The 19,600-nt window shown below is 47.3% G+C and overlaps 1 protein-coding gene across 1 annotated transcript in view; it reads left to right on the top strand.

Moving 5' to 3' along the window:
• Positions 1–19,600, top strand: part of grhl1 (grainyhead-like transcription factor 1) — a 126,937-nt gene that overhangs the window by 39,446 nt on the left and 67,891 nt on the right. The window contains exons 5-7 of the mRNA XM_085996335.1: positions 8,258–8,639; positions 15,554–15,630; positions 18,828–18,984. Of these exons, the coding sequence (XP_085852461.1) occupies positions 8,258–8,639; positions 15,554–15,630; positions 18,828–18,984 (616 nt within the window). The remainder of the gene's footprint in view (positions 1–8,257; positions 8,640–15,553; positions 15,631–18,827; positions 18,985–19,600) is intronic.

The following is a 19,600-nucleotide window of genomic DNA, read 5'->3' as shown; positions in this document are numbered from 1 at the left end:
CCGGCAGCAAATTCACAGAGGGACAGACAGACAGGGTCTGAAAGCCTGGTACTCGATTTAAAATGTTGCCCAGCAGCAGATTGAGAGAGGGACACAGAGACAGGGCCCAAAAGCCTGGGACTCCATTTAAAATGTTGCCCGGCACCAGATTCACAGAGGGACACAGAGAGGCCCCAAAGCCTGGGACTCGATTTAAACCGCCCGGCCCAAAACGGCCCTGGCAAAGCCGGGCTCCCCCAGCTATAATGACACATCTGTCAGCTATGCTAGAAATCCCTCTGCCCTACTGTACAGTGAAATATACACACCACGTGGTGAGACTACTTATACCGAGATAAGAATTGTGGGAATGGGGAAATACAAAAGAGGTCTGATCCTTGGTCTGTGGTAATTTAATTGAAAGGCAGGGGTGCTAAAATTTGCTTCCGAACCCTAGGGCTAGTGAGGAGGGCAAATCAGCCAGGCTTCCTGCTCCTGAATAGCGTCCAGTAACCTAGCTGGAAAGTGCATGTGCACGCACACCAGGTAAGAATGAGATTGGGCTCGACTGTGAGGACCTCCACAGTTCAACAGCCTGCCGATGTCCACTTTCTAGGCTCGCGTATGATTGCCATCTCTGCATTGTACCTCGGTATGAGTCACATCCTTTGTGATGGAAGGGGCAAAGATAATATTTTGATAAATGTAAAAAGTGTGTTACTCCACTCAACAACCAACATCTTGTATTTATATAGTGCCTTTAACGTAGTAAAACGTCCCAAGGCTGCTGCACAGGATTATTTTAAGACAAAAAATTTGACACCGCGCCACATAAGGATAAATTAGGGCAGGTGACCAAAAGCTTGGTTAAAGAGGTAGGTTTTAAGGAGCGTCTTAAAGGAGGAGAGAGAGGTAGAGAGGTGGAGAGGTTTAGGGAGGGAATTCCAGAGCTTAGGGCCCAGGCAACAGAAGGCATGGCCACCAATGGTGGAGCGATTATAATCAGGGATGCTCAAAAGGGCAGAATTAGAGGAGCGCAGATATCTGGGGGAGTTGTGGGGCTGAAGGAGATTACAGAGATAGGGAGGGGCGAGGCAATGGAGGGATTTGAAAACAAGGATCAGAATTTTGAAATCGAGGCGCTGCTTAAACCGGTCGCCAAGGTAGGTCAGCGAGCACAGGGGAGATGGGCGAACGGGACTTGGTGCGAGTTAGGACACGGGCAGCCGAGTTTTGAATCACCTCAAGTTTACGGAGGGTGGAATGTGGGAGGCCAGCCAGGAGTGCGTTGGAATAGTCAAGTCTAGAGGTAACAAAGGCATGGATGAGGGTTTCAGCAGCGGACGAGCTGAGGCAAGGGCGGAGACGGGCGATGTTACGGAGGTGGAAATAGGTGGTCTTAGTTATGCTGCGGATATGTGGTCGGAAGCTCATTTCAGGGTCAAATATGACACCAAGGTTGCGAACAGTGTGGTTCAGCCTCAGACAGATGTTAGGGAGAGGGATGGAGTCAGTGGCTAGGGAACGGAGTTTGTGGCGGGGACCGAAAACAATGGCTTCAGTCTTCCCAATATTTCATTGGAGAAAATTTCTGCTCATCCAGAACTGTATGTCGGACAAGCAGTCTGACAATTTAGAGACCGTGGAGGGGTCGAGAGAAGACAAACCTTTACATTAATATTGATAAGAATCTCCATTTTATACCCTGACTTTTTTATTTAAAGGAATTACCAGGAAAGGTCATTACAACAGCACTATTTTTCAAGTACTAGTTCAGAAAATACACTCTCTGTAAAAACTTTTCAGAGGAAGAAGCTGTAATTAATCACATCCATCACTGCTACCTGCCAGTGTTTCAAGGCTCAGCTGTGCAAAGTACCCGAGGGCTGGGAGGTCAAGTGTTGAAATGTGACATTTAAAAAATATAAATATAGATAAATATGGGAAATAAAAACAGGGACAGCTAGAAATACAGGTTAGTCAAATATTACACCGCAGGATAGTGACTGAGTAATCCATGACAAGAGTATTTCTAAAATGGTTGACAGTAATATGGGAATAACCCCTGACCGACTGCACAATATCATGCTGAATCTCTGCATACCTTCAAGTGGGAGCTGGAGCAGTTCCTGACCGAGACTGCATCACCTAGAAGCGAAGTGTCTTTACAGGTAACACTTGGTTCATGTGATCTCCTGGACTGGTTTCGATGGCCAGAAGGGGTCGGAGAGACATTTTTCAGACTGTTTCCCCCCCACCCCCGCCCTCGTTTTTTGTTTATTCCCTGGGCTTTTTCTGTATTTTTTTTGCTTTTCCCAGGAAATTACATGGTTGCGAGGGTGGGTGTGAGGTGGTTCGGGAGGAGGGTGCTGGGGGGCAGGATAGGGCGTGGGGAAGAAGTGCTTAGCCATGGCGATCCAGCCATCGTGGTGTGGGGTAAGTTCGATGGACCAGCTGATCTTTACCTGCCCGTCATTTCCATATGCTCGTATCGTGCATCAGAAAAAACTCACTCACGACTCTTAATATTTATTGTGTTGTTGAGTCTGTTCTCTGGGATTGTTGATACATTAATTGTGCGTCTTTAATATTTTTAGTGGAAACAAACAAATTCTCTGCTTGATTTGTAGAGTCATAGAGTTTTACAGCACAGAAAGAGGCCCTTCGGCCCATCGTGTCTACGCCGTCCATCAATCCCTGTCCAGTCTAATCCCATTTTCCAGCATTTGGTCCATAGCCTTGTATGCAATGGCATTTCAAGTGCTCATCCAAATGCTTCTTGAATGTTGTGAGGGTTCCTGCCTCTACCACCCTTTCAGGCAGAGTGTTCCAGATTCCAACCACCCTCTGGGTGAAAAAGTTCCTCCTCAAATCCCCTCTAAATCTCCTGCCCCTTACCTTGAATCTATGCCCCCTTGTTATTGACCCCCCTACTAAGGGGAAAAGTTCCTCTTTATCTACCCTATCTATGCCCCTCGTCATTTTGTACACCTCAATCAGGTCCCCCCTCAGCCTTCTTTGCTCCAATGAAAACAACCCCAGCCTGTTTAGTCTTTCTTCATAGCTGAGGCGCTCCATCCCAGGTAACATCCTGGTGAATCTTCTCTGCACCCTCTCTAAAGCAATCACATCCTTCCTATAGTGAGGCGACCAGAACTGCACACAGCACTCCAGCTGTGGCCTCACCAGCGTTTTGTACAGCTCCATCATAACTTCCCTGCTCTTATATTCTGTGCCTCGGCTAATGAAGGCAAGTATCCCATATGCCTTTTTAACCACCTTATCTACCTGTTCCGCTGCCTTCAGGGATCTATGTACATGCACACCAAGGTCCCTCTGACCCTCTGTACTTCCTAGGGTCCTACCACTCATTGTGTACTCCCTTGCCTTATTTGCCCGTCCAAAATGCATCACCTCGCACTTTTCAGGGTTTTTGCTTTATAAGTGAACCCGTTTTAGAATACTTGCTATTTTATGTAGAATGTCTGAGACCCCCACCTCAGTGTCCGCTCCTCCTCCTGGGGTGGGCTACATCACAGTGTCGGCTCCCCCGCCTGGGGTGGGCTACATGGCATTCAATCCGGAGAAGTGTGAGGTAATGCATTTGGGGAGGGCTAACAAGGAAAGGGAATACACATTAAATGGTAGGTCACTGAGTAGTGTAGAGGAACAAAGGGACCTTGGAGTGCATGTCCACAGATTCCTGAAGGTAGCAGGCCAGGTAGATAAGGTGGTTAAGAAGGCATACGGAATGCTTGCCTTTATTAGCCGTGGCATAGAATACAAGAGCAGGGAGGTTATGCTTCAACTGTATAAAACACTAGTTAGGCTGCAGCTAGAGTACTGCGTGCAGTTCTGGTCACCACATTACAGGAAAGATGTGATTGCACTAGAGAGGGTACAGAGGAGATTTACAAGGATGTTGCTGGGAGTAGAGAATCTTAGCTATGAGGAAAGACTGGATAGGCTGGGTTTGTTTTCCTTGGAACAGAGGAGGCTGAGGGGAGACCTTATTGAGGTGTATAAAATTATGAGGGGCATAAATAAAGTGGATAGAAAGGACCTATTTCCCTTAGCAGAGGGGTCAAAAACCAGTGGGCACAGATTTAAAGTAATTGGGGGAAGGTTTAGAGGGGATTTGAGGGGAAATGTCTTCACCCAGAGGGTTGTGGGGGTCTGGAACTCACTGCCTGAAAGGGTGGTAGAGGCAGGAACTCTAACCACATTTAAAAAGTACTTGGATGTGCACCTGGGATGCTTTAACCTGCAGGGCTACGGACCAAGAGCTGGGAAGTGGGATTAGGCTGGATAGCTCTTTGTTGGCCGGCGCGGACACGATGGGCCGAAATGGCCTCCTTCCGTGCTGTAACTTTCTATGATTCTATGATCACAGTGTCCGCGCTCCCTCCTGGGGTGGGCTGCTTCACAGTCACTGTCCGCAGGTCCTTCCGAAAGACTACTCATTTTTCATTTACTGCTTCCTTCTTCTAAATCAGTTTCAATTCTGTAGCAAGTGGCAGATTTGGGATAATTCCATTCCTTGTTTTCATAGAATCATAGAAGCTTATGGCAATGAAGGAGACCATTCGGCCCATTGTGTCTGTGCTGGCCGAAAGAGAGCTATCCAGCCTAATCCCACTGTAGGTTACAGCATTTCAAGTACTTTTTAAATGTGATGAGGGTTTCTGCCTCTACCACCCTTTCAGGCAGTGAGTTCCAGACCCCCACCACCCTCTGGGTGAAGAAAGTTCTCCTCAACTCCCCTCTAATCCTTCTACCAGTTACTTTAAATCCATGTCCTCTGGTTATTGACCTTTCTGCTAAGGGAAATAGGTCCTTCCTATCCACTCTATCTAGGCCCCTCAATTAAATCTCCCCTCGGCCTCCTCTGTTCCAAGGAAAACAACCCCAGCCTATCCAATCTTTCCTCATAGCTAAAATTCCCCAGCCCAGGCAACATCCTCGTAAATCTCCTCTGCACCCTCTCTAGTGCAATCACACCTTTCCTGTAATGTGGTGACCAGAACTGTACGCAGTACTCTAGTTGTGGCCTAACTAGTGTTTTATACAGTTGAAGCATAACCTCCCTGCTCTTATAATCTATGCCTTGGCTAATAAAGGCAAGTATCCCGTATGCCTTCTTAACCACCTTATCTACCTGTCCTGCTACCTTTAGTGATCTGTGGACATGCACTCCAAGGTCCCTCTGATCCTCTGAACTTCTCAGTGTCCTACCATTTAGCGTGTATTCGCTTGTCTTGTTAGCCCTCCCCAAATGCATTACCTCACACTTCTCCGAATTGAATTCCATTTGCCACTTTTCTGCTCACCTGACCAGTCCATTGATCTCTTTCTGCATTCTACATCTTTCTTCCTCACTATCAACCACACGGCCAATATTTGTATCATCTGCAAACTTCTTAATCATGCCCCTACATTGAAGTCTAAATCATTGATATATACCACAAAAAGCAGGGGACCTAGTACTGAGCCCTGCGGAACCCCACTGGAAACAGCCTTCCAGTCACAAAAACATCCGTCGACCATTACCCTCTGCTTCCTGCCACTGAGACAATTTTGGATCCAACGTGCCACTTTCCCTTGGATCCCACGGGCTTTTACATTTCTGACCAGTCTGCCATGTGGGACCTTTTCAAAAGCCTTGCTAAAATCCATATAGACTACATCAAACGCGCTACCCTCATCGACCCTCCCTGTTACCTCCTCAAAAAATTCAATCAAGTTAGTCAGACACGACCTTCCCTTAACAAATTCACGCTGACTGTCCTTGATTAATCTGAGCCTTTCTAAATGATGATTAATACTGTCCCTCGGAATGTTTTCCAATAATTACCTGACTGGCCTGTAATTACTCGGTCTATCACTTTCTCCCTTTTTAAACAATGTTGGCAGTTCTCTGGCACCACACCTGTGGCCAGGGAGGATTGGAAAATGATGGTCAGAGCCTCTGCTATTTCTTCCCTTGCTTCTCTTAACAGCCTGGGATACATTTCATCCGGGCCTGGCGATTTATCTACTTTCAAAGATACTAAACCCCTTGATACTTCCTCTCTCACTATGTTTATCTCCTCTAATATTTTACACTCCTCCTCTTCAATTACAATATCTGCATTGTCTCTCTCTTTTGTGAAGACAGACGCAAAGTATTCATTACGAACCATACCCACGTCTTCTGCCTCCACACACAGGTTACCTTTGGTCTCTAATAGGCCCTGCTCTTTCTTTAGTTATCCTCTTGCTCTTTATATATTTATAAAACAATCAAGCGTTTTACTTGCCAGTAATTTTTCATGCCCTCCCTTTGCTTTCCTAATTTCCTTTTTAATTTTATCCCTGCACTTTCTATACTCCTCTAGGCTTTCTGCAGTATTTAGCTCTCGGTATCTGACATAAGCTTCCCTTTTTTACCTTACCCTACCCTGTATGCCCCTTGACATCCAGGGGGCCCTAGAATTGGGAGTCCCACCCTTTTTCTTTGTGGGAACATATTTGCTCTGGACCCTCACTATCTCCTCCTTGAATGCCTCCCACTGCTCTGACACTGATTCACCTTCAAGTAGCTGTTTCCAGTCCACTTTTGCTAAATCACATCTCAGCTCAGTAAAATTGACCTTTCCCCAATCAAGAACTTTTACTCCTGGTCTATCTTTGTCCTTTTCCATAACTACCCTAAATCTAACTGAATTATGATCACTACCACCAGAATGCTCTTCCACTGATACCCCTTCCACCTGCCCTGCTTCATTCCCTAAAACTAAGTCCAGAACCGCCCCCTCTCTTGTTGGGCTTGCTACGTACTGGCTAAAAAAGTTCTGAATGCATTTTAAGAATTCTGTACCCGCTATACCTTTTACACTGATTCTATCCCAGTTAATATTAGGGTAGTTGAAATCCCCTACTATTACTGCCCTATTGTTTTTGCACTTCTCAGAAATTTGCCTAAATATTTGCTCTTCTATCTCCCTCTGACTATTTGGGGGTCTATAGTACACTCCCAGCATTGTGATTGACCCTTTTTTGTTCTTCAGTTCAACCCATATGGCCTCATTTGATGATCCTTCTAACAGATCATCCCTCCTCACCACTGTAATTGTTTCTTTATCACAGCTGTAACTGTTTCTTTAAGAAACCATTACAACTGTGATAAAGAAAGTTAGGAAAGTTTTGATCTGCTTTTCTTGCCAGCCTACGAATGCCCTAATTTTTCAACAAACCTTCGGGAAATGCTGGGCTTGCGAAACAAAAAATACGACTTTATCACATTTTGAACTTAAAATCAGATTGATGAAGCCTCCCTCTTCATTTCACTTCATTCAGAGGCGAGTGTGCTGCACACTGAGCCACAGTGTTTGTCAGTGGGTAGCACACTCGCCTCTGAGTCAGAAGGTTGTGGCTTCACAGTCCCCACTCCAGGGACTTGAAGCACATAAAGCTAGGCTGACACTCGCAGTACAGTGCTGAGGTAGTGCTGCACTGTCGGAGGTGCCGTCTTTCAGACCAAGGCCCTGTCTGCTCTCTCAGGTGGACGTAAAAGATCCCCATAGCACTATTTCGAAGAAGAGCAGGGGAGTTATCCCCGGTGTCCTAGGTCAATATTTATCCCACAATCAACGTCACAAAAACAGATGATCTGGTCATTATCACATTGCTGTTTGTGGGACCTTGCTGTGTGCCAATTGGCTGCCGAGTTGCCCACATTACAACAGTGACTCCACTTCAAAAAAGTACTTCATTGGCTGTAAAGAGCTTTGAGACGTCCAGTGGTCGTGAAAGGCGCTATAGAAATGCAAGTCTTTCTTTCTTTACACTTCATTTATTTACTATAATAATAATGGAAGCGGTAACATTTTAACAGTAAGAACAATGGGGTCAATTTTGAATGGCCTCGCCTGACGTTAATGGGGCAGTAATGGGCTGAAAATGTGGTCGTTAGCCTTACCGCCCCCCAGCCGCCGCCATTTTAAAGTGGCCTACCGTCGAATATCTAAAGCACCTGCTTGATTCAGGTGAGAGGCTCCTTTTAATATGGAAGCCAGGATCCTATGACGGATCCTCAAGATCACGGAGTGGGGGGATCTTCTCCACCGGAATGGGCTGACCAGCACGCTCCGCCGGTCAAAATCTTCCCGATGTTAAAATAAAACCTGCGCGTTTTTTATGAACAATTTGAGAAGTCCGCCTGAACGTTGAATGAGCGGTTTGTCACGTCGTCGTTGTATTACAGTATTTTTTGAAACTACCTTCTTGCCTTTTCAAGGAATTGCGTGCCGTCTGCGGCGGACCATCCAGCCATCTCCACGGTGGACAGCCGACTGCAGCCACTGAGAGTCTTGCCGGTCAGTTTGGTGTTGCCCAGCCACCCCATAGGACACGAGAAAGTGAACCAATTCACAGCCCCAGACACTACAGTCACCGCCTCCGTCACAACAGTTCCGCCCCATTCCATCAAAACGGAAATGCACCCCAATAACTTTTCAGTGGGAATCCCACCAGCGGTGTATTCCAGCGAGCCTCCGGAGCGCGTCATCATCTATGACCGAAATATGCACGGTGAGCACTTCCCCTCAACTGCACAGTCTTCACAAAGAAGGACTCCAGACACCACCTTCACAGAGACATTCAAGGAAGGGTCTCAAGAGGTAAGCCAGACGTGTGCTTATCTATTGCACAGCATGACGTAACTTTGTTATTTCTTGGCCTCTCTTATGATGGAATGATGTCCCTCTATTTTAACACCGGTTTGCCCCGAGCACAGGCGGGAGATGATCTCCTCCCAGTCCTCTGTTAATACTGCTCCGAGCCTGTGCTGTGAGGTATGTAGGAGCGGGCCTGGGATGATTGAATTTCTATCCTTGCTGATGCTACCCCACAGCAGCGTGACAGAGGTTGAGAACTCGGCAGAATTGGGTGGGAGGAATTGAACCGGTGTCCCATCAATCCACCGTGCCATAAAGCGGCGCTACAATAGACCACGACACACGTCGCTGGCGGCTTTGTTAGTTGAAGCTGAATCTTAACAACGCACCATGTAACCTGATTACTGAGTTTACTCGGTGACCAGTAAATCACTGGGCGTGAAGTTTACCTTGGGCAATAACAGGCAACAGCGAATCGGCAGCCCGTTCGACAACCCGCTCGAAAAGATAATGGGGCAGAGGGTAAAACGAGCTGCTGTTCGCTACCGCCTGCTTTGCGCTAAGGCCCGAGATGACTTTCAGCCCCATTGAACCCACGGAATCATTATGACTCTTCCTTACCCACTGTCTTCACATTCTTTCCCCTTTTCCGCTCTGTGGACATAGAAACAAAGAAGATAGGAGCAGGAGTAGGTCATTCGGCCCCTCGAGCCTGCTCCGCCATTCAATGCGATCATGGCTGATCATCCAAATTCAGTACCCGGTCCCTGCTTTCTCCCCATACCCCTTGATCCCTTTAGCCTTAAGAAATATATCTAACTCCTTCTTGAATATATTTAATGAATTGGCCTCTACTGCCTTCTGTGGTAGAGAATTCCACAGGTTCACCACTCTCTGGGTGAAGAAATTTATCCTCATCTCTGTCCTAAATGGCCTACCCCTTATCCTTAGACTGTGACCCCTGGTTCTGGACTCCCCGACCATCGGGAACATCCTTCCTGCATCTGGTCTGTCCAGTCCTGTCAGAATTTTATAAGTTTCAATGAGAACCCTCTCATTCTTCTAAACTCCAGCGAGTATAAGCCCAATCGACCCAATCTCTCCTCATACGTCATTCCTGCCATCCCAGGTATCAGCCTGGTGAATCTTCGCTGAACTCCTTCCATGGCAAGAACATCCTTCCTCAGATAAGGCGACCAAAACTGCACACAATACTCAAGATGTGGTCTCACCAAGGCCCTGTACAACTGCAGCAAGACATCCTTGCTCCTGTACTCGAACCCTCTCGCTACGAAGGCCAACATACCATTTGCCTTCTTAACCGCCTGCTGCACGGCTGGCTTCCAATTGGATAACTACACAAAATGTGATTAGTTGCAAGCGGCCTCGGTGGGAACAACTGGGAGCACAGGAATGTTCCTTGTCTTGGGGGGGCATGCCTGGGTCTCTGAATATTTAATTGGATTTTGAGGAAAAAATGCCATTTGTGACTTTCAGGGAGGCGGCACTCTGGGGGCATGTATGCAAGTTTGGGTCTCCAGTTACCCTCGTATCTCTATCTCAATGGGGCTGTCCAGAATTGGCACTGTGCTGGCAGCACGAATCCCAACTGGGACGTCCAAAGTCTGGCCCGAAATTGGGCCTCGGGCCTCATTTAAAAAATGTTTTTTTTTTAATTGCGGGATCTGCTGGCACCTGTCGTGCCTCCACAGGCAGCTCACTGAAATGCTCAGCGGCCTGAATGTCAGTACCATAGCAAAATACTGCGGATGCTGGAAATTCGAAATAACAACAGAAAATGCTGGAAAAACTCAGCAGGCCAGGCAACATCTGTGGAGAGAGAAACAGAGTCAACGCTTCAGGTCGAAACCCTTCGTCAGAACTGAGAAAAAACACAGGAATTGAAACTGATTAAAAGGCCAGGCTGGGGGCTGGGAAATGGGGATGAGAGAACAAAAGAGAAGTGAAGAAACATTAAGAGGTATTCAAAACCAGACGAGATGGTGATCGGACTAGTGGAGACAAAAGACGGCTCTAGATGAGGTGTGAAATGCGCTGGCAGAATGTGAGACAGCTGCCATGTGGGAGAGAGAAAAAGGGGGGAGGGCCAAAACAAAGGTGTGGATAAAAAAAATATATAAAAATGTAATAGGGGCCGAGGTTATGATCTGAAATTGTTGAACTCGATATTGAGTCCGGAAGGCTGTAAAGTGCCTAATCGGAAGATGAGGTGCTGTTCCTCGAGCTTACGCTGGGTTTCCGTGGAACAATGCAAGAGCCCGAGGACGGTGAGGTCTGAGTGGGAATGGGGCGGTGAATTAAAATGACAGGTGACCGGAAGCTCGGGGTCTAGGAGTGAGTTGACACAGGCATCAGCACTCGCTCAAATATTGTATTAACAGAGGCCGGAGAGAAAGTAATTTCCTTAAAATGGTACGCGACATGAAGGGACTAATAGATAGGGTCAAAATAACTAAAAAAAAAAATGAAGGGCTTATCATTTCTTCTTTAAAGATCGCTGATTAAGAAAGAAATGCTTGCATTTACTTAGCACAATGAATTAAAAAAGACTTGCATTTCTATAGCACCTGTCACGCCCACCGGACGTCTCAAAGCGCTTTACAGCCGATTAAGTACTTTTGAAGTGGAGTCACTGTTGCAATGTGGGAAACGCGGCAGTCAATTTGCTCACAGCAAGCTCCCACAAACAGCAATGTGAAAATGACCAGATAATCAGTTTTTTTGTTATGTTGGTTGAGGGATAAATATTGACCCAGGACACCGGGGAGAACCCCCCTGCTCTTCTTCGAAATAGTGCCCACGGGGATCTTTTACATCCACCCAAGAGAGCAGACGGGGCCTCGGTTTAACGTCTCATCCGAAAGACAGCACCTTCGACAGTGCAGCACTCCCGCCATGGCCTCTCCTCTCCCTATCTCTGCAACCTCCTCCAGCCCTACAACCCTCCGGCAACTCTGCACTCCTCTAATTCTGGCCTCTTGAGCATCCCGGATTATAATCGCTCAACCTTTGGCGGCCGTGCCTTCAGCTGCCTGGGCCCTAAGCTCTGGAATTCCCTGTCTAAACCTCTCCGCCTCTTTACCTCTCTCTCCTCCTTTAAGACGCTCCTTAAAACCTACCTCTTTGACCAAGCTTTTGGTCATCTGCCCTAATATCTCCTTATGTGGCTCGGTGTCAAAACTTTGGTTGATAATCACTCCTGTGAAGCACCTTGAGATGTTTTACTACATTAAAGGCGCTATATAAATACAAGTTGATGTTGTTGGATCTGACTGCATTTTTCAGCTATTAAATACTTCCATGTTCTATTTCATAATATAGAACAATTACACCATCACATGGAGCAACTGCACACCAGGGCTATAATTAACGAGAACTTTCCTAGTCTGACTAGAAACCTCCATTACAGCCCTTACCACAACCTTTTACAGTAACCTAGTACATTCTATAACTAAACAGCTTTTACCACCACAGCTGTTCCTCTTTGCCATAGTTACATGTAAACAACACACCAGAATGGATTAATGTTACATATGAATGCAGTACACCAAACAGAGAAAATAACAATAATATGGCCATGAATCTCAGTCTACAAACATGAATCTTATCCCTTCTCATTTGTACACGTATCAGATATCAGCCCAGTGATCAGCTGTGGCTCAGTGGGTCGCACACTCGCCTCTGAGTCAGAAGGTTGTAGGTTCAAGTCCCACTCCAGAGACTTGAGCACATAAAGCTAGGCTGACGCTCCAGTGCAGTGCTGAGGGAGTGCTGCACTGTCGGAGGTGCCATCTTTCAGATGAGATGTTAAACCGAGGCCCTGTCTGCTCTCTCAGGTGGACATAAAAGATTCCATGGCACTATTTTGAAGAAGAGCAGGGGAGTTCTCCCCGGTGTCCTGGGGCCAATATTTATCCCTCAACCAACATAACAAAAACAGATTATCTGGTCGTTATCACATTAGCTGCTGCATTTCCTACATTATAACTAGTGACCACACTTCAAAAGTACTTCATTGGCTGTAAAGCACTTTGAGACTTCCTGAGGTTGTGAAAGGCGCTGTATAAATGCAAGTCTTCTGTTTAAAGTCAGTGGAACTGAATATCGAGCGGGCGTATAACAGCCGGACGATGTGAAACTGCCCATTTTGCACTGCTGTCCAGAGCGAATCTCTACCCCTTTTTATGTTTAAAAAGCAGGATAACTTTATAACTTCAAATATAGCTAAAATTAACATCTTGGAACATCGTGTGCTCACCTCTGAGCACAGTGGACCTGTGGAAAGGTTATGTGGTAAATGTCCTGGACTGTTGTTATCCCTTCTACAACCTAAATAAGCCTTTAACACCCGTGCTTGATGTCATCTAATCAGTACTTCCTGATATGCCTCACCTTCTCTCTTACTCTTTTCAATCTTACCGATGTCCTGTACAACCGTCCTTGGCCCTTTGCCAATGCTTTTCTGTTTAAAAAAAGATTCTGAAGTGGTTGCCAACAACAAGAAAGAAAGAAAGACTTGCATTTATATCATGCCTCTCACAAACTCGGACTATCCCAAAGACTTTGATTTTTTTTTTCCTGTGCGAGTCAGGCTGGTGATTTGTTTCCCTGCCTCCGCACTGTCACAGAATCAGGGGTAGAGGCCAGCACATACACTGTGACAGCACCTTGAGGTCAGATCCCCCCCTTCCCTACGACACCTCGGATTAAAGTATGAAATGCACGCACAAAATCTGGGTTTTCTGCTCCCGCTCTCGCCAGCCCACGGTTTCCCCGTCTAGTAAAATGTGTGGGAGGATAATCACGGGGGCCGGTGAACGCGCAAGTGGAAAAACCCCAGACGCTGACTCCTGTTTTCTTCTCTGTAATCACAGCTGGTGGACAAGATGCTGTCCAACTAATGGGAAGGGGAATTGCAATTCGTGTGGGTGTATATTTAGCCCCATTTGGTGATTTTTAAGTGGAAAAGTAGCCAGGAGTAAAAGGTGATGTTTTCTGGTTTGTACTCCATTAACTTTACCAAAAATCAGATGGGAGAGAGGAAATTATAGCCCACAGTGTCATCCCTCACCACTCAGAGAAGGGACGAACTTGACATGCCTTCTCACAGGACATCATACGGCACTTCACAGACACTGAGTTACTTTGAAGTGCAGTCAATGCTGCCATGTAAGCAAATGCAGCAACCATTTTGCCCTAAGTGGTCCCCAAAAACAGCAATGAGATAAATAATCAGTTAAACTCTTTTTGGTCGTGGGATGAATGTTGGCCGGGATATCAAGCAAACTACCTGCTTTTCTTCAAATAGTCTCTCTCTCTCTCTCTCTCTCTCTCTCTCTCTCGAGACCTTTCAGGGGGAAAATTGGGTTGATTTGCGCCTCTTGTTAGCGGGGTGCACTAACGGGGCGCAAATCCCCGGGCGCGGGGCTGCTGACGCCTCACGCGAAATTCAGTGGGCGGTTAGCGGCGGCAGTAGCCGGTAGTGCCCCGCTGCGCCACTGGCGATGACGTCATCGGCGTGAGCAGCGCCCCGCTAGAGTCCCGCCGCAAAAGCTTGGGTTGCCAACCCATCGCCGGACGATATGTCCGACAGGGTCGGCGGGGGGGGGCGTTTTTGCAGCCGCGGATGGCGCTGCTTAAAGGGCAGGTGTCGGGCAGCCATTTTTTTTAGGCCGACTGCCAGCACCCGCCCCCACCTTTCCACCTTTTTTCTTCGGGGTGCCGGCCTCCATCGCTCAGCCCGGCGCTCCTCTTGAGTGCCGGGCTGTTTTCCCAGCACCCCGTTCCCCGGTGGTCCAGCAGGGCCCCGGTGCGCACAGCGCTAGGCCCCTCCCCTTTAATTAGGGGAGGGAGGGCTGCAATGACGCGGCGCTACGTGCCGACACACGTGGCGCTATTGCACGTAGTGCCGCGATGTTCAGTTGTAGCGCCCCAGGAAGGAGGGGGAGCGCTTCCAGTAGTGCCCTGCCTCCTGCTTGGGGCGCGACAACTGAATTTCAGGCGGAGGGGTGCTAATTTTTTCAGGGCGCTAACCAAATTTTTCCCCCTTAATGTCCATAAGAACAGTCAAACAGGAAGCTCACTTTACCATCTTGTCTGAAAGATGGTACCTCTGACAATGCAGCACTCCTCAGTGCGGCACTGACACGTCAGCATACGTTTATGTCCTGAAGCCCTGCAGTGGGGCTTCAACCCACAATGTCCTGCCTCTGTGGGAAGAATGCTACTGACGGGACAGTGTCTGCTTGGTTCAATCAGTGCACAGGCGCCACAGGAACGGAGCAAAACTTCTAACAGTACCAATACAAACATGTTTTGGTGTCCACCCTGGACGAGCAAGTAGTCTGTACACAGACCACACATAGAAGTGGTGCTTCTGCACCTAGTCAAGGGTATTGACCATTTAAAGTCAAATAGTTTTAAAGTTTATCCACCAGCATCAGCCTATTTGTAGATCAGAAACAGACGGAAGTTAGTTAAGATGCTATTGAAAAGGACAAGTTGCTCCGTGCAAAAGTGTAATAAAGAATGTGATAGAAGACTTTTGCAATAAAGAAAATCTGTTTTATTGCATATAGAACACCAAAACTACTCTATGTAAACTGATTGCTGCAAACACACATGCAGTCCATACATTCTTACTGAAGAAGATCTAGTCAAGAATGCTGGGACCAGGAAGATACCATTTCTGGTATACAATATGCTTCACTAACATAGGTTGTACGGTTATCATTGCTTTTGGGGTCAGGGCGAAATTTTACAGAATTTTCCCTCGGACGATTAAAGAAATTGGAGTCCGCGACAGGATAAATAGTACAGAGTCTGTGGAAGGAGTGCTGTCATGGGCTGAGTGGCCATTTTTTCATTCCATGTTTCTCTGTTTGTTTCATCAACAGGTGTTTGGCTATCCTACCGATCACCACATTCGAATGACCACCATGGGTTCGGAGGGGTATGCCTTTGATCGAATGAGGTATGTATTTAAAATGCTCCTGTCATCTTTATGTGGGAGCTTAATATACATGTACAATATACAGGCTTCTTCAGCAGCACCTCCCAAACCCGTGACCTCTCCCACCTAGAAGGACAAGGACAGCAGGCGCATGGGAACACCACCACCTCCAAGTTCCCCTCCAAGTCACACACCATCCTGACTTAGAAGTATATCGGCCGATCCTTCATCGTCGCTGGGTCAAAATCCTGGAACTCCCTCCCTAACAGCACTGTGGGAGTACCTTCACCACACGGACTGCAGCGGTTCAAGGTGGCAGCTCACCACCACCTTCTCAAGGGCAACTAGGGATGGGCAATAAATGCCGGCCTTGCCAGCGACGCCCACATCCCATAAAAATGAATTTTAAAAAAATGATATGTATTGATAATTGCATTTCAAATACTTCAGTAGTCTCTTAATTGCTAACACTCGCAAGTCTGAAATGTTCCTACATTGTGTGCAATGGTGAGTTACAGGACTTTTTATACAGTGTATGCAGCCAGCAATGGCATGTGATAAATGGATAGTACCTCACATTAAGCAGGAAGGTAGGATTAGACCCAGGTGGCTCATGTGGACAGAAGCACCAGCAAAGGCTGGATGGGTCAAATGGCCTGTTTCTGTGGCGTAACATTCTACGAATCTATTGCAGAATACTGAATCCGATCATTACTACTTTCTGTGGTCCATTAGCTGTTCAACAAAATATCAAAATGGCACTCGGCCTCAGAGACTGCTGGCTATAAACATAGCAACTCGCGCACAGTAACTGTAGCTGATCTTTCTGTGGTGTCAGGACCAGAGTACATTGTCGCTACATAGCTGAGGCAATGTACTGGCAATAATCAAGAACCCCCCTCACGAGGGCTTGTACCCTCTTTATCACAATGACCAACACTTTGATAGTAGCTTGATCTTTGTAACAAATAAAGACCAATATTTCACATGAACACCGAGCAGAGGACCATTTCTTTTGTGGGATTCGCAGGGTTTCTAGATGTTCCGCAGATGTTTTCAGGGCTGTTCAAACATTAGGGCAGTGCTGAGCTGAGTTATGTTTAGCAAGAGTGTTTGTTTCTCTGAGAGGTATGTGCATAGGAAAGCAAGGAATCAGGAAAGGCCATTCAGCCCATCAAGCTCATTTCTACCACAGACCAAGTGCAATCTACCTTATCATGGACACCACCCTACCATGGACTCCACCTTACCATGGACTCCACCCTACCATGGACATCACCCTACCATGGACATCACCCTACCATGGACATCACCCTACCATGGACTCCACCCTACCATGGACTCCACCCTACCATGGACACCACCCTAGCATGGACTCCACCCTAGCATGGACTCCACCCTAGCATGGACTCCACCCTAGCATGGACACCGCCCTACCATGGACTCCGCCCTACCATGGACTCCGCCCTACCATGGACTCCGCCCCAGCATGGACTCCGCCCCAGCATGGGCTCCGCCCAGCATGGACTCCACCCCAGCATGGACTCCACCCTACCATGGACATCACCCTACCATGGACTCCACCCTACCATGGACTCCACCCTACCATGGACTCCACCCTACCATGGACTCCACCCTACCATGGACTCCACCCCACCATGGACTCCACCCCACCATGGACTCCACCCCACCATGGACATCACCCCACCATGGACTCCACCCCACCATGGACATCACCCTACCATGGACTCCACCCTACCATGGACTCCACCCTACCATGGACTCCACCCCACCATGGACTCCACCCCACCATGGACATCACCCCACCATGGACTCCACCCTACCATGGACATCACCCTACCATGGACTCCACCCGATCAATTTAATTTGCTGAAGGAAAGTCATACAAAAATGCACCTTGATCCCCAAAGGTAATCAAGGAAAACACCAGAATATTTATCCAACCCCACACTTACTGCCCACTGCCTTCCACAGATGGTACAAGAGCCACCGAGGTCTACTCTGTGAAGCGTTAGACTACCTCAGTGTTACACTTCTTGCAGGTTTATTGGAAAATAAGTGTTTGTGAATTACTTTTCCCCCCCACTGATTTCTCCCCTACTTTCCCATCTCTTTCCTTTCCCTTCCTGAAAGCATTAACTCCTTCCCGGGCAACAGTTCCATCGGCACAGGTCGCCCTCTGGTACCTCACCCAATCGACCATTCCTCATACGCGAGCCTAGACGGCGAGTGTCAGCGGGCTGTTCAAATGTGGAGTGTATCAAGGCTGAGCCTGAATCTGCCCTCCCATGACATCCATCTGCACGTCCAGCGGAGTTTGCTGGAGAGCAATTAGCAGTGGGAACCCTGACCAATTTCCCCCTACCTGGCCCGGGGTTGCTGACATCAAATATAGCGCCCCGACTCCCGCTGCCTCGGCACTAACCATTGTGTAGAATTACATCGATTTTCACAGCACAGAAACAGACCATTCGCTGGAGTTTAGAAGAATGCGAGGGGATCTCATTGAAACATATAAAATTCTAACAGGACTGGACAGACTAGATGCAGGAAGGATGTTCCCGATGTCGGGGGAGTCCAGAACCAGGGGTCACAGTCTAAGGATAAGGGGTAAGCCATTTAGGACTGAAATGAGGAGGAATTTCTTCACCCAGAGAGTGGTGAACCTGTGGAATTCTCTACCACAGAAGGCAGTTGAGGCCAATTCATTAAATATATTCAAGAAGGTGTTAGATATATTTCTTAAGGCTAAAGGGATCAAGGGATATGGGGAGAAGGCAGGGACAGGGTACTGAGTTTGGATGATCAGCCATGATCTCATTGGATGGCAGAGCAGGCTCGAGGGGCCGAATGGCCTACTCCTGCTCCTATCTTCTATGTTTCTATGTAAATGGCCCATGCTGGCATTTATGCGCCATTTGAGCCTCCTCCCGCCCCTCTTCATCTAACCCTGTCAGTGTATCCTTCTAACCAGGGGATCGAACCCAGAACTCTCCAGGTCTGTGTTGCTCAGTCACTTCATCAGTTGAGCTACCAGGGCAGCGAGAAACGACATCTTATGCTCTCAAGAATTGGAGATCCATGTTAATTATTTCCAAGAAGAAATACATAGACGCATGTAAGCTGAGTAGAATAATGCTAAGCTTTGTAACCGAGCATTGGCTATATGGTTCAGTTTCTTATTTGCTATTTTACAGAAGTACATTTGAATATGTGCTGGAAGCGTCCAAGTCCCTTAAACAGAAGACAGGTGACGGAACCATGACGTACCTGAACAAGGGGCAGTTTTATCCCATCACACTCAAAGAAGTGAGTTCCAACAAAGAAATCCATCACCCAGTCAGCAAAGTCAGAGTAAGTGTTAACGTTTCGTGTGAATTTCGGCGATGTTTTGTTGTAATAAATTCTAATTGTTAACGGTACTAGCACTGTAACACCATCGAATCATAGAAACATAGAAGATAGGAGCAGGAGTAGGCCATTCGGCCCCTCGAGCCTGCTCCGCCATTCAATGAGATCATGGCTGATCATCCAAATTCAGTACCCTGTCCCCGCTTTCTCCCCATATCCCTTGATCCCTTTAGCCTTAAGAAATATCCTTCTTGAAACATTACGACACAGAAGAAGGCTGTTCGGCCCATCTTGACCATGCCAGCCGACAAAGAGTTAAACCAGCCTAATCCCACTTTCCAGCTCTTGGTCCGTAGCCCTGTAGGTTACGGCTCTTCAGGTGCACATCCAAGTACTTTTTAAATGCGATGAGGGTCTCTGCCTCTACCAGCCTTTCGGGCAGTGAGTTCCAGACCCCCACCACCCTCTGGGTGAAAAAAGTTTTAATTTATTTAAGAAATAAATGTTTTTTTACTTCTTGACATAGTCCTTGAAAGATGCATCCACTTTGTGAAATATTTTTATTACTGAGCTGCACCCCCGACCTCTCTCTAAGTGGGGTGGATTTTGACTTTGTGCA

Source organism: Somniosus microcephalus, chromosome 9 (assembly GCF_052327205.1).
Source record: "Somniosus microcephalus isolate GS21.2 chromosome 9, FLI_Smic_1.0, whole genome shotgun sequence".
Taxonomy (NCBI): domain Eukaryota; kingdom Metazoa; phylum Chordata; class Chondrichthyes; order Squaliformes; family Somniosidae; genus Somniosus; species Somniosus microcephalus.
This window is presented reverse-complemented; position numbering and strand designations above follow the sequence as displayed.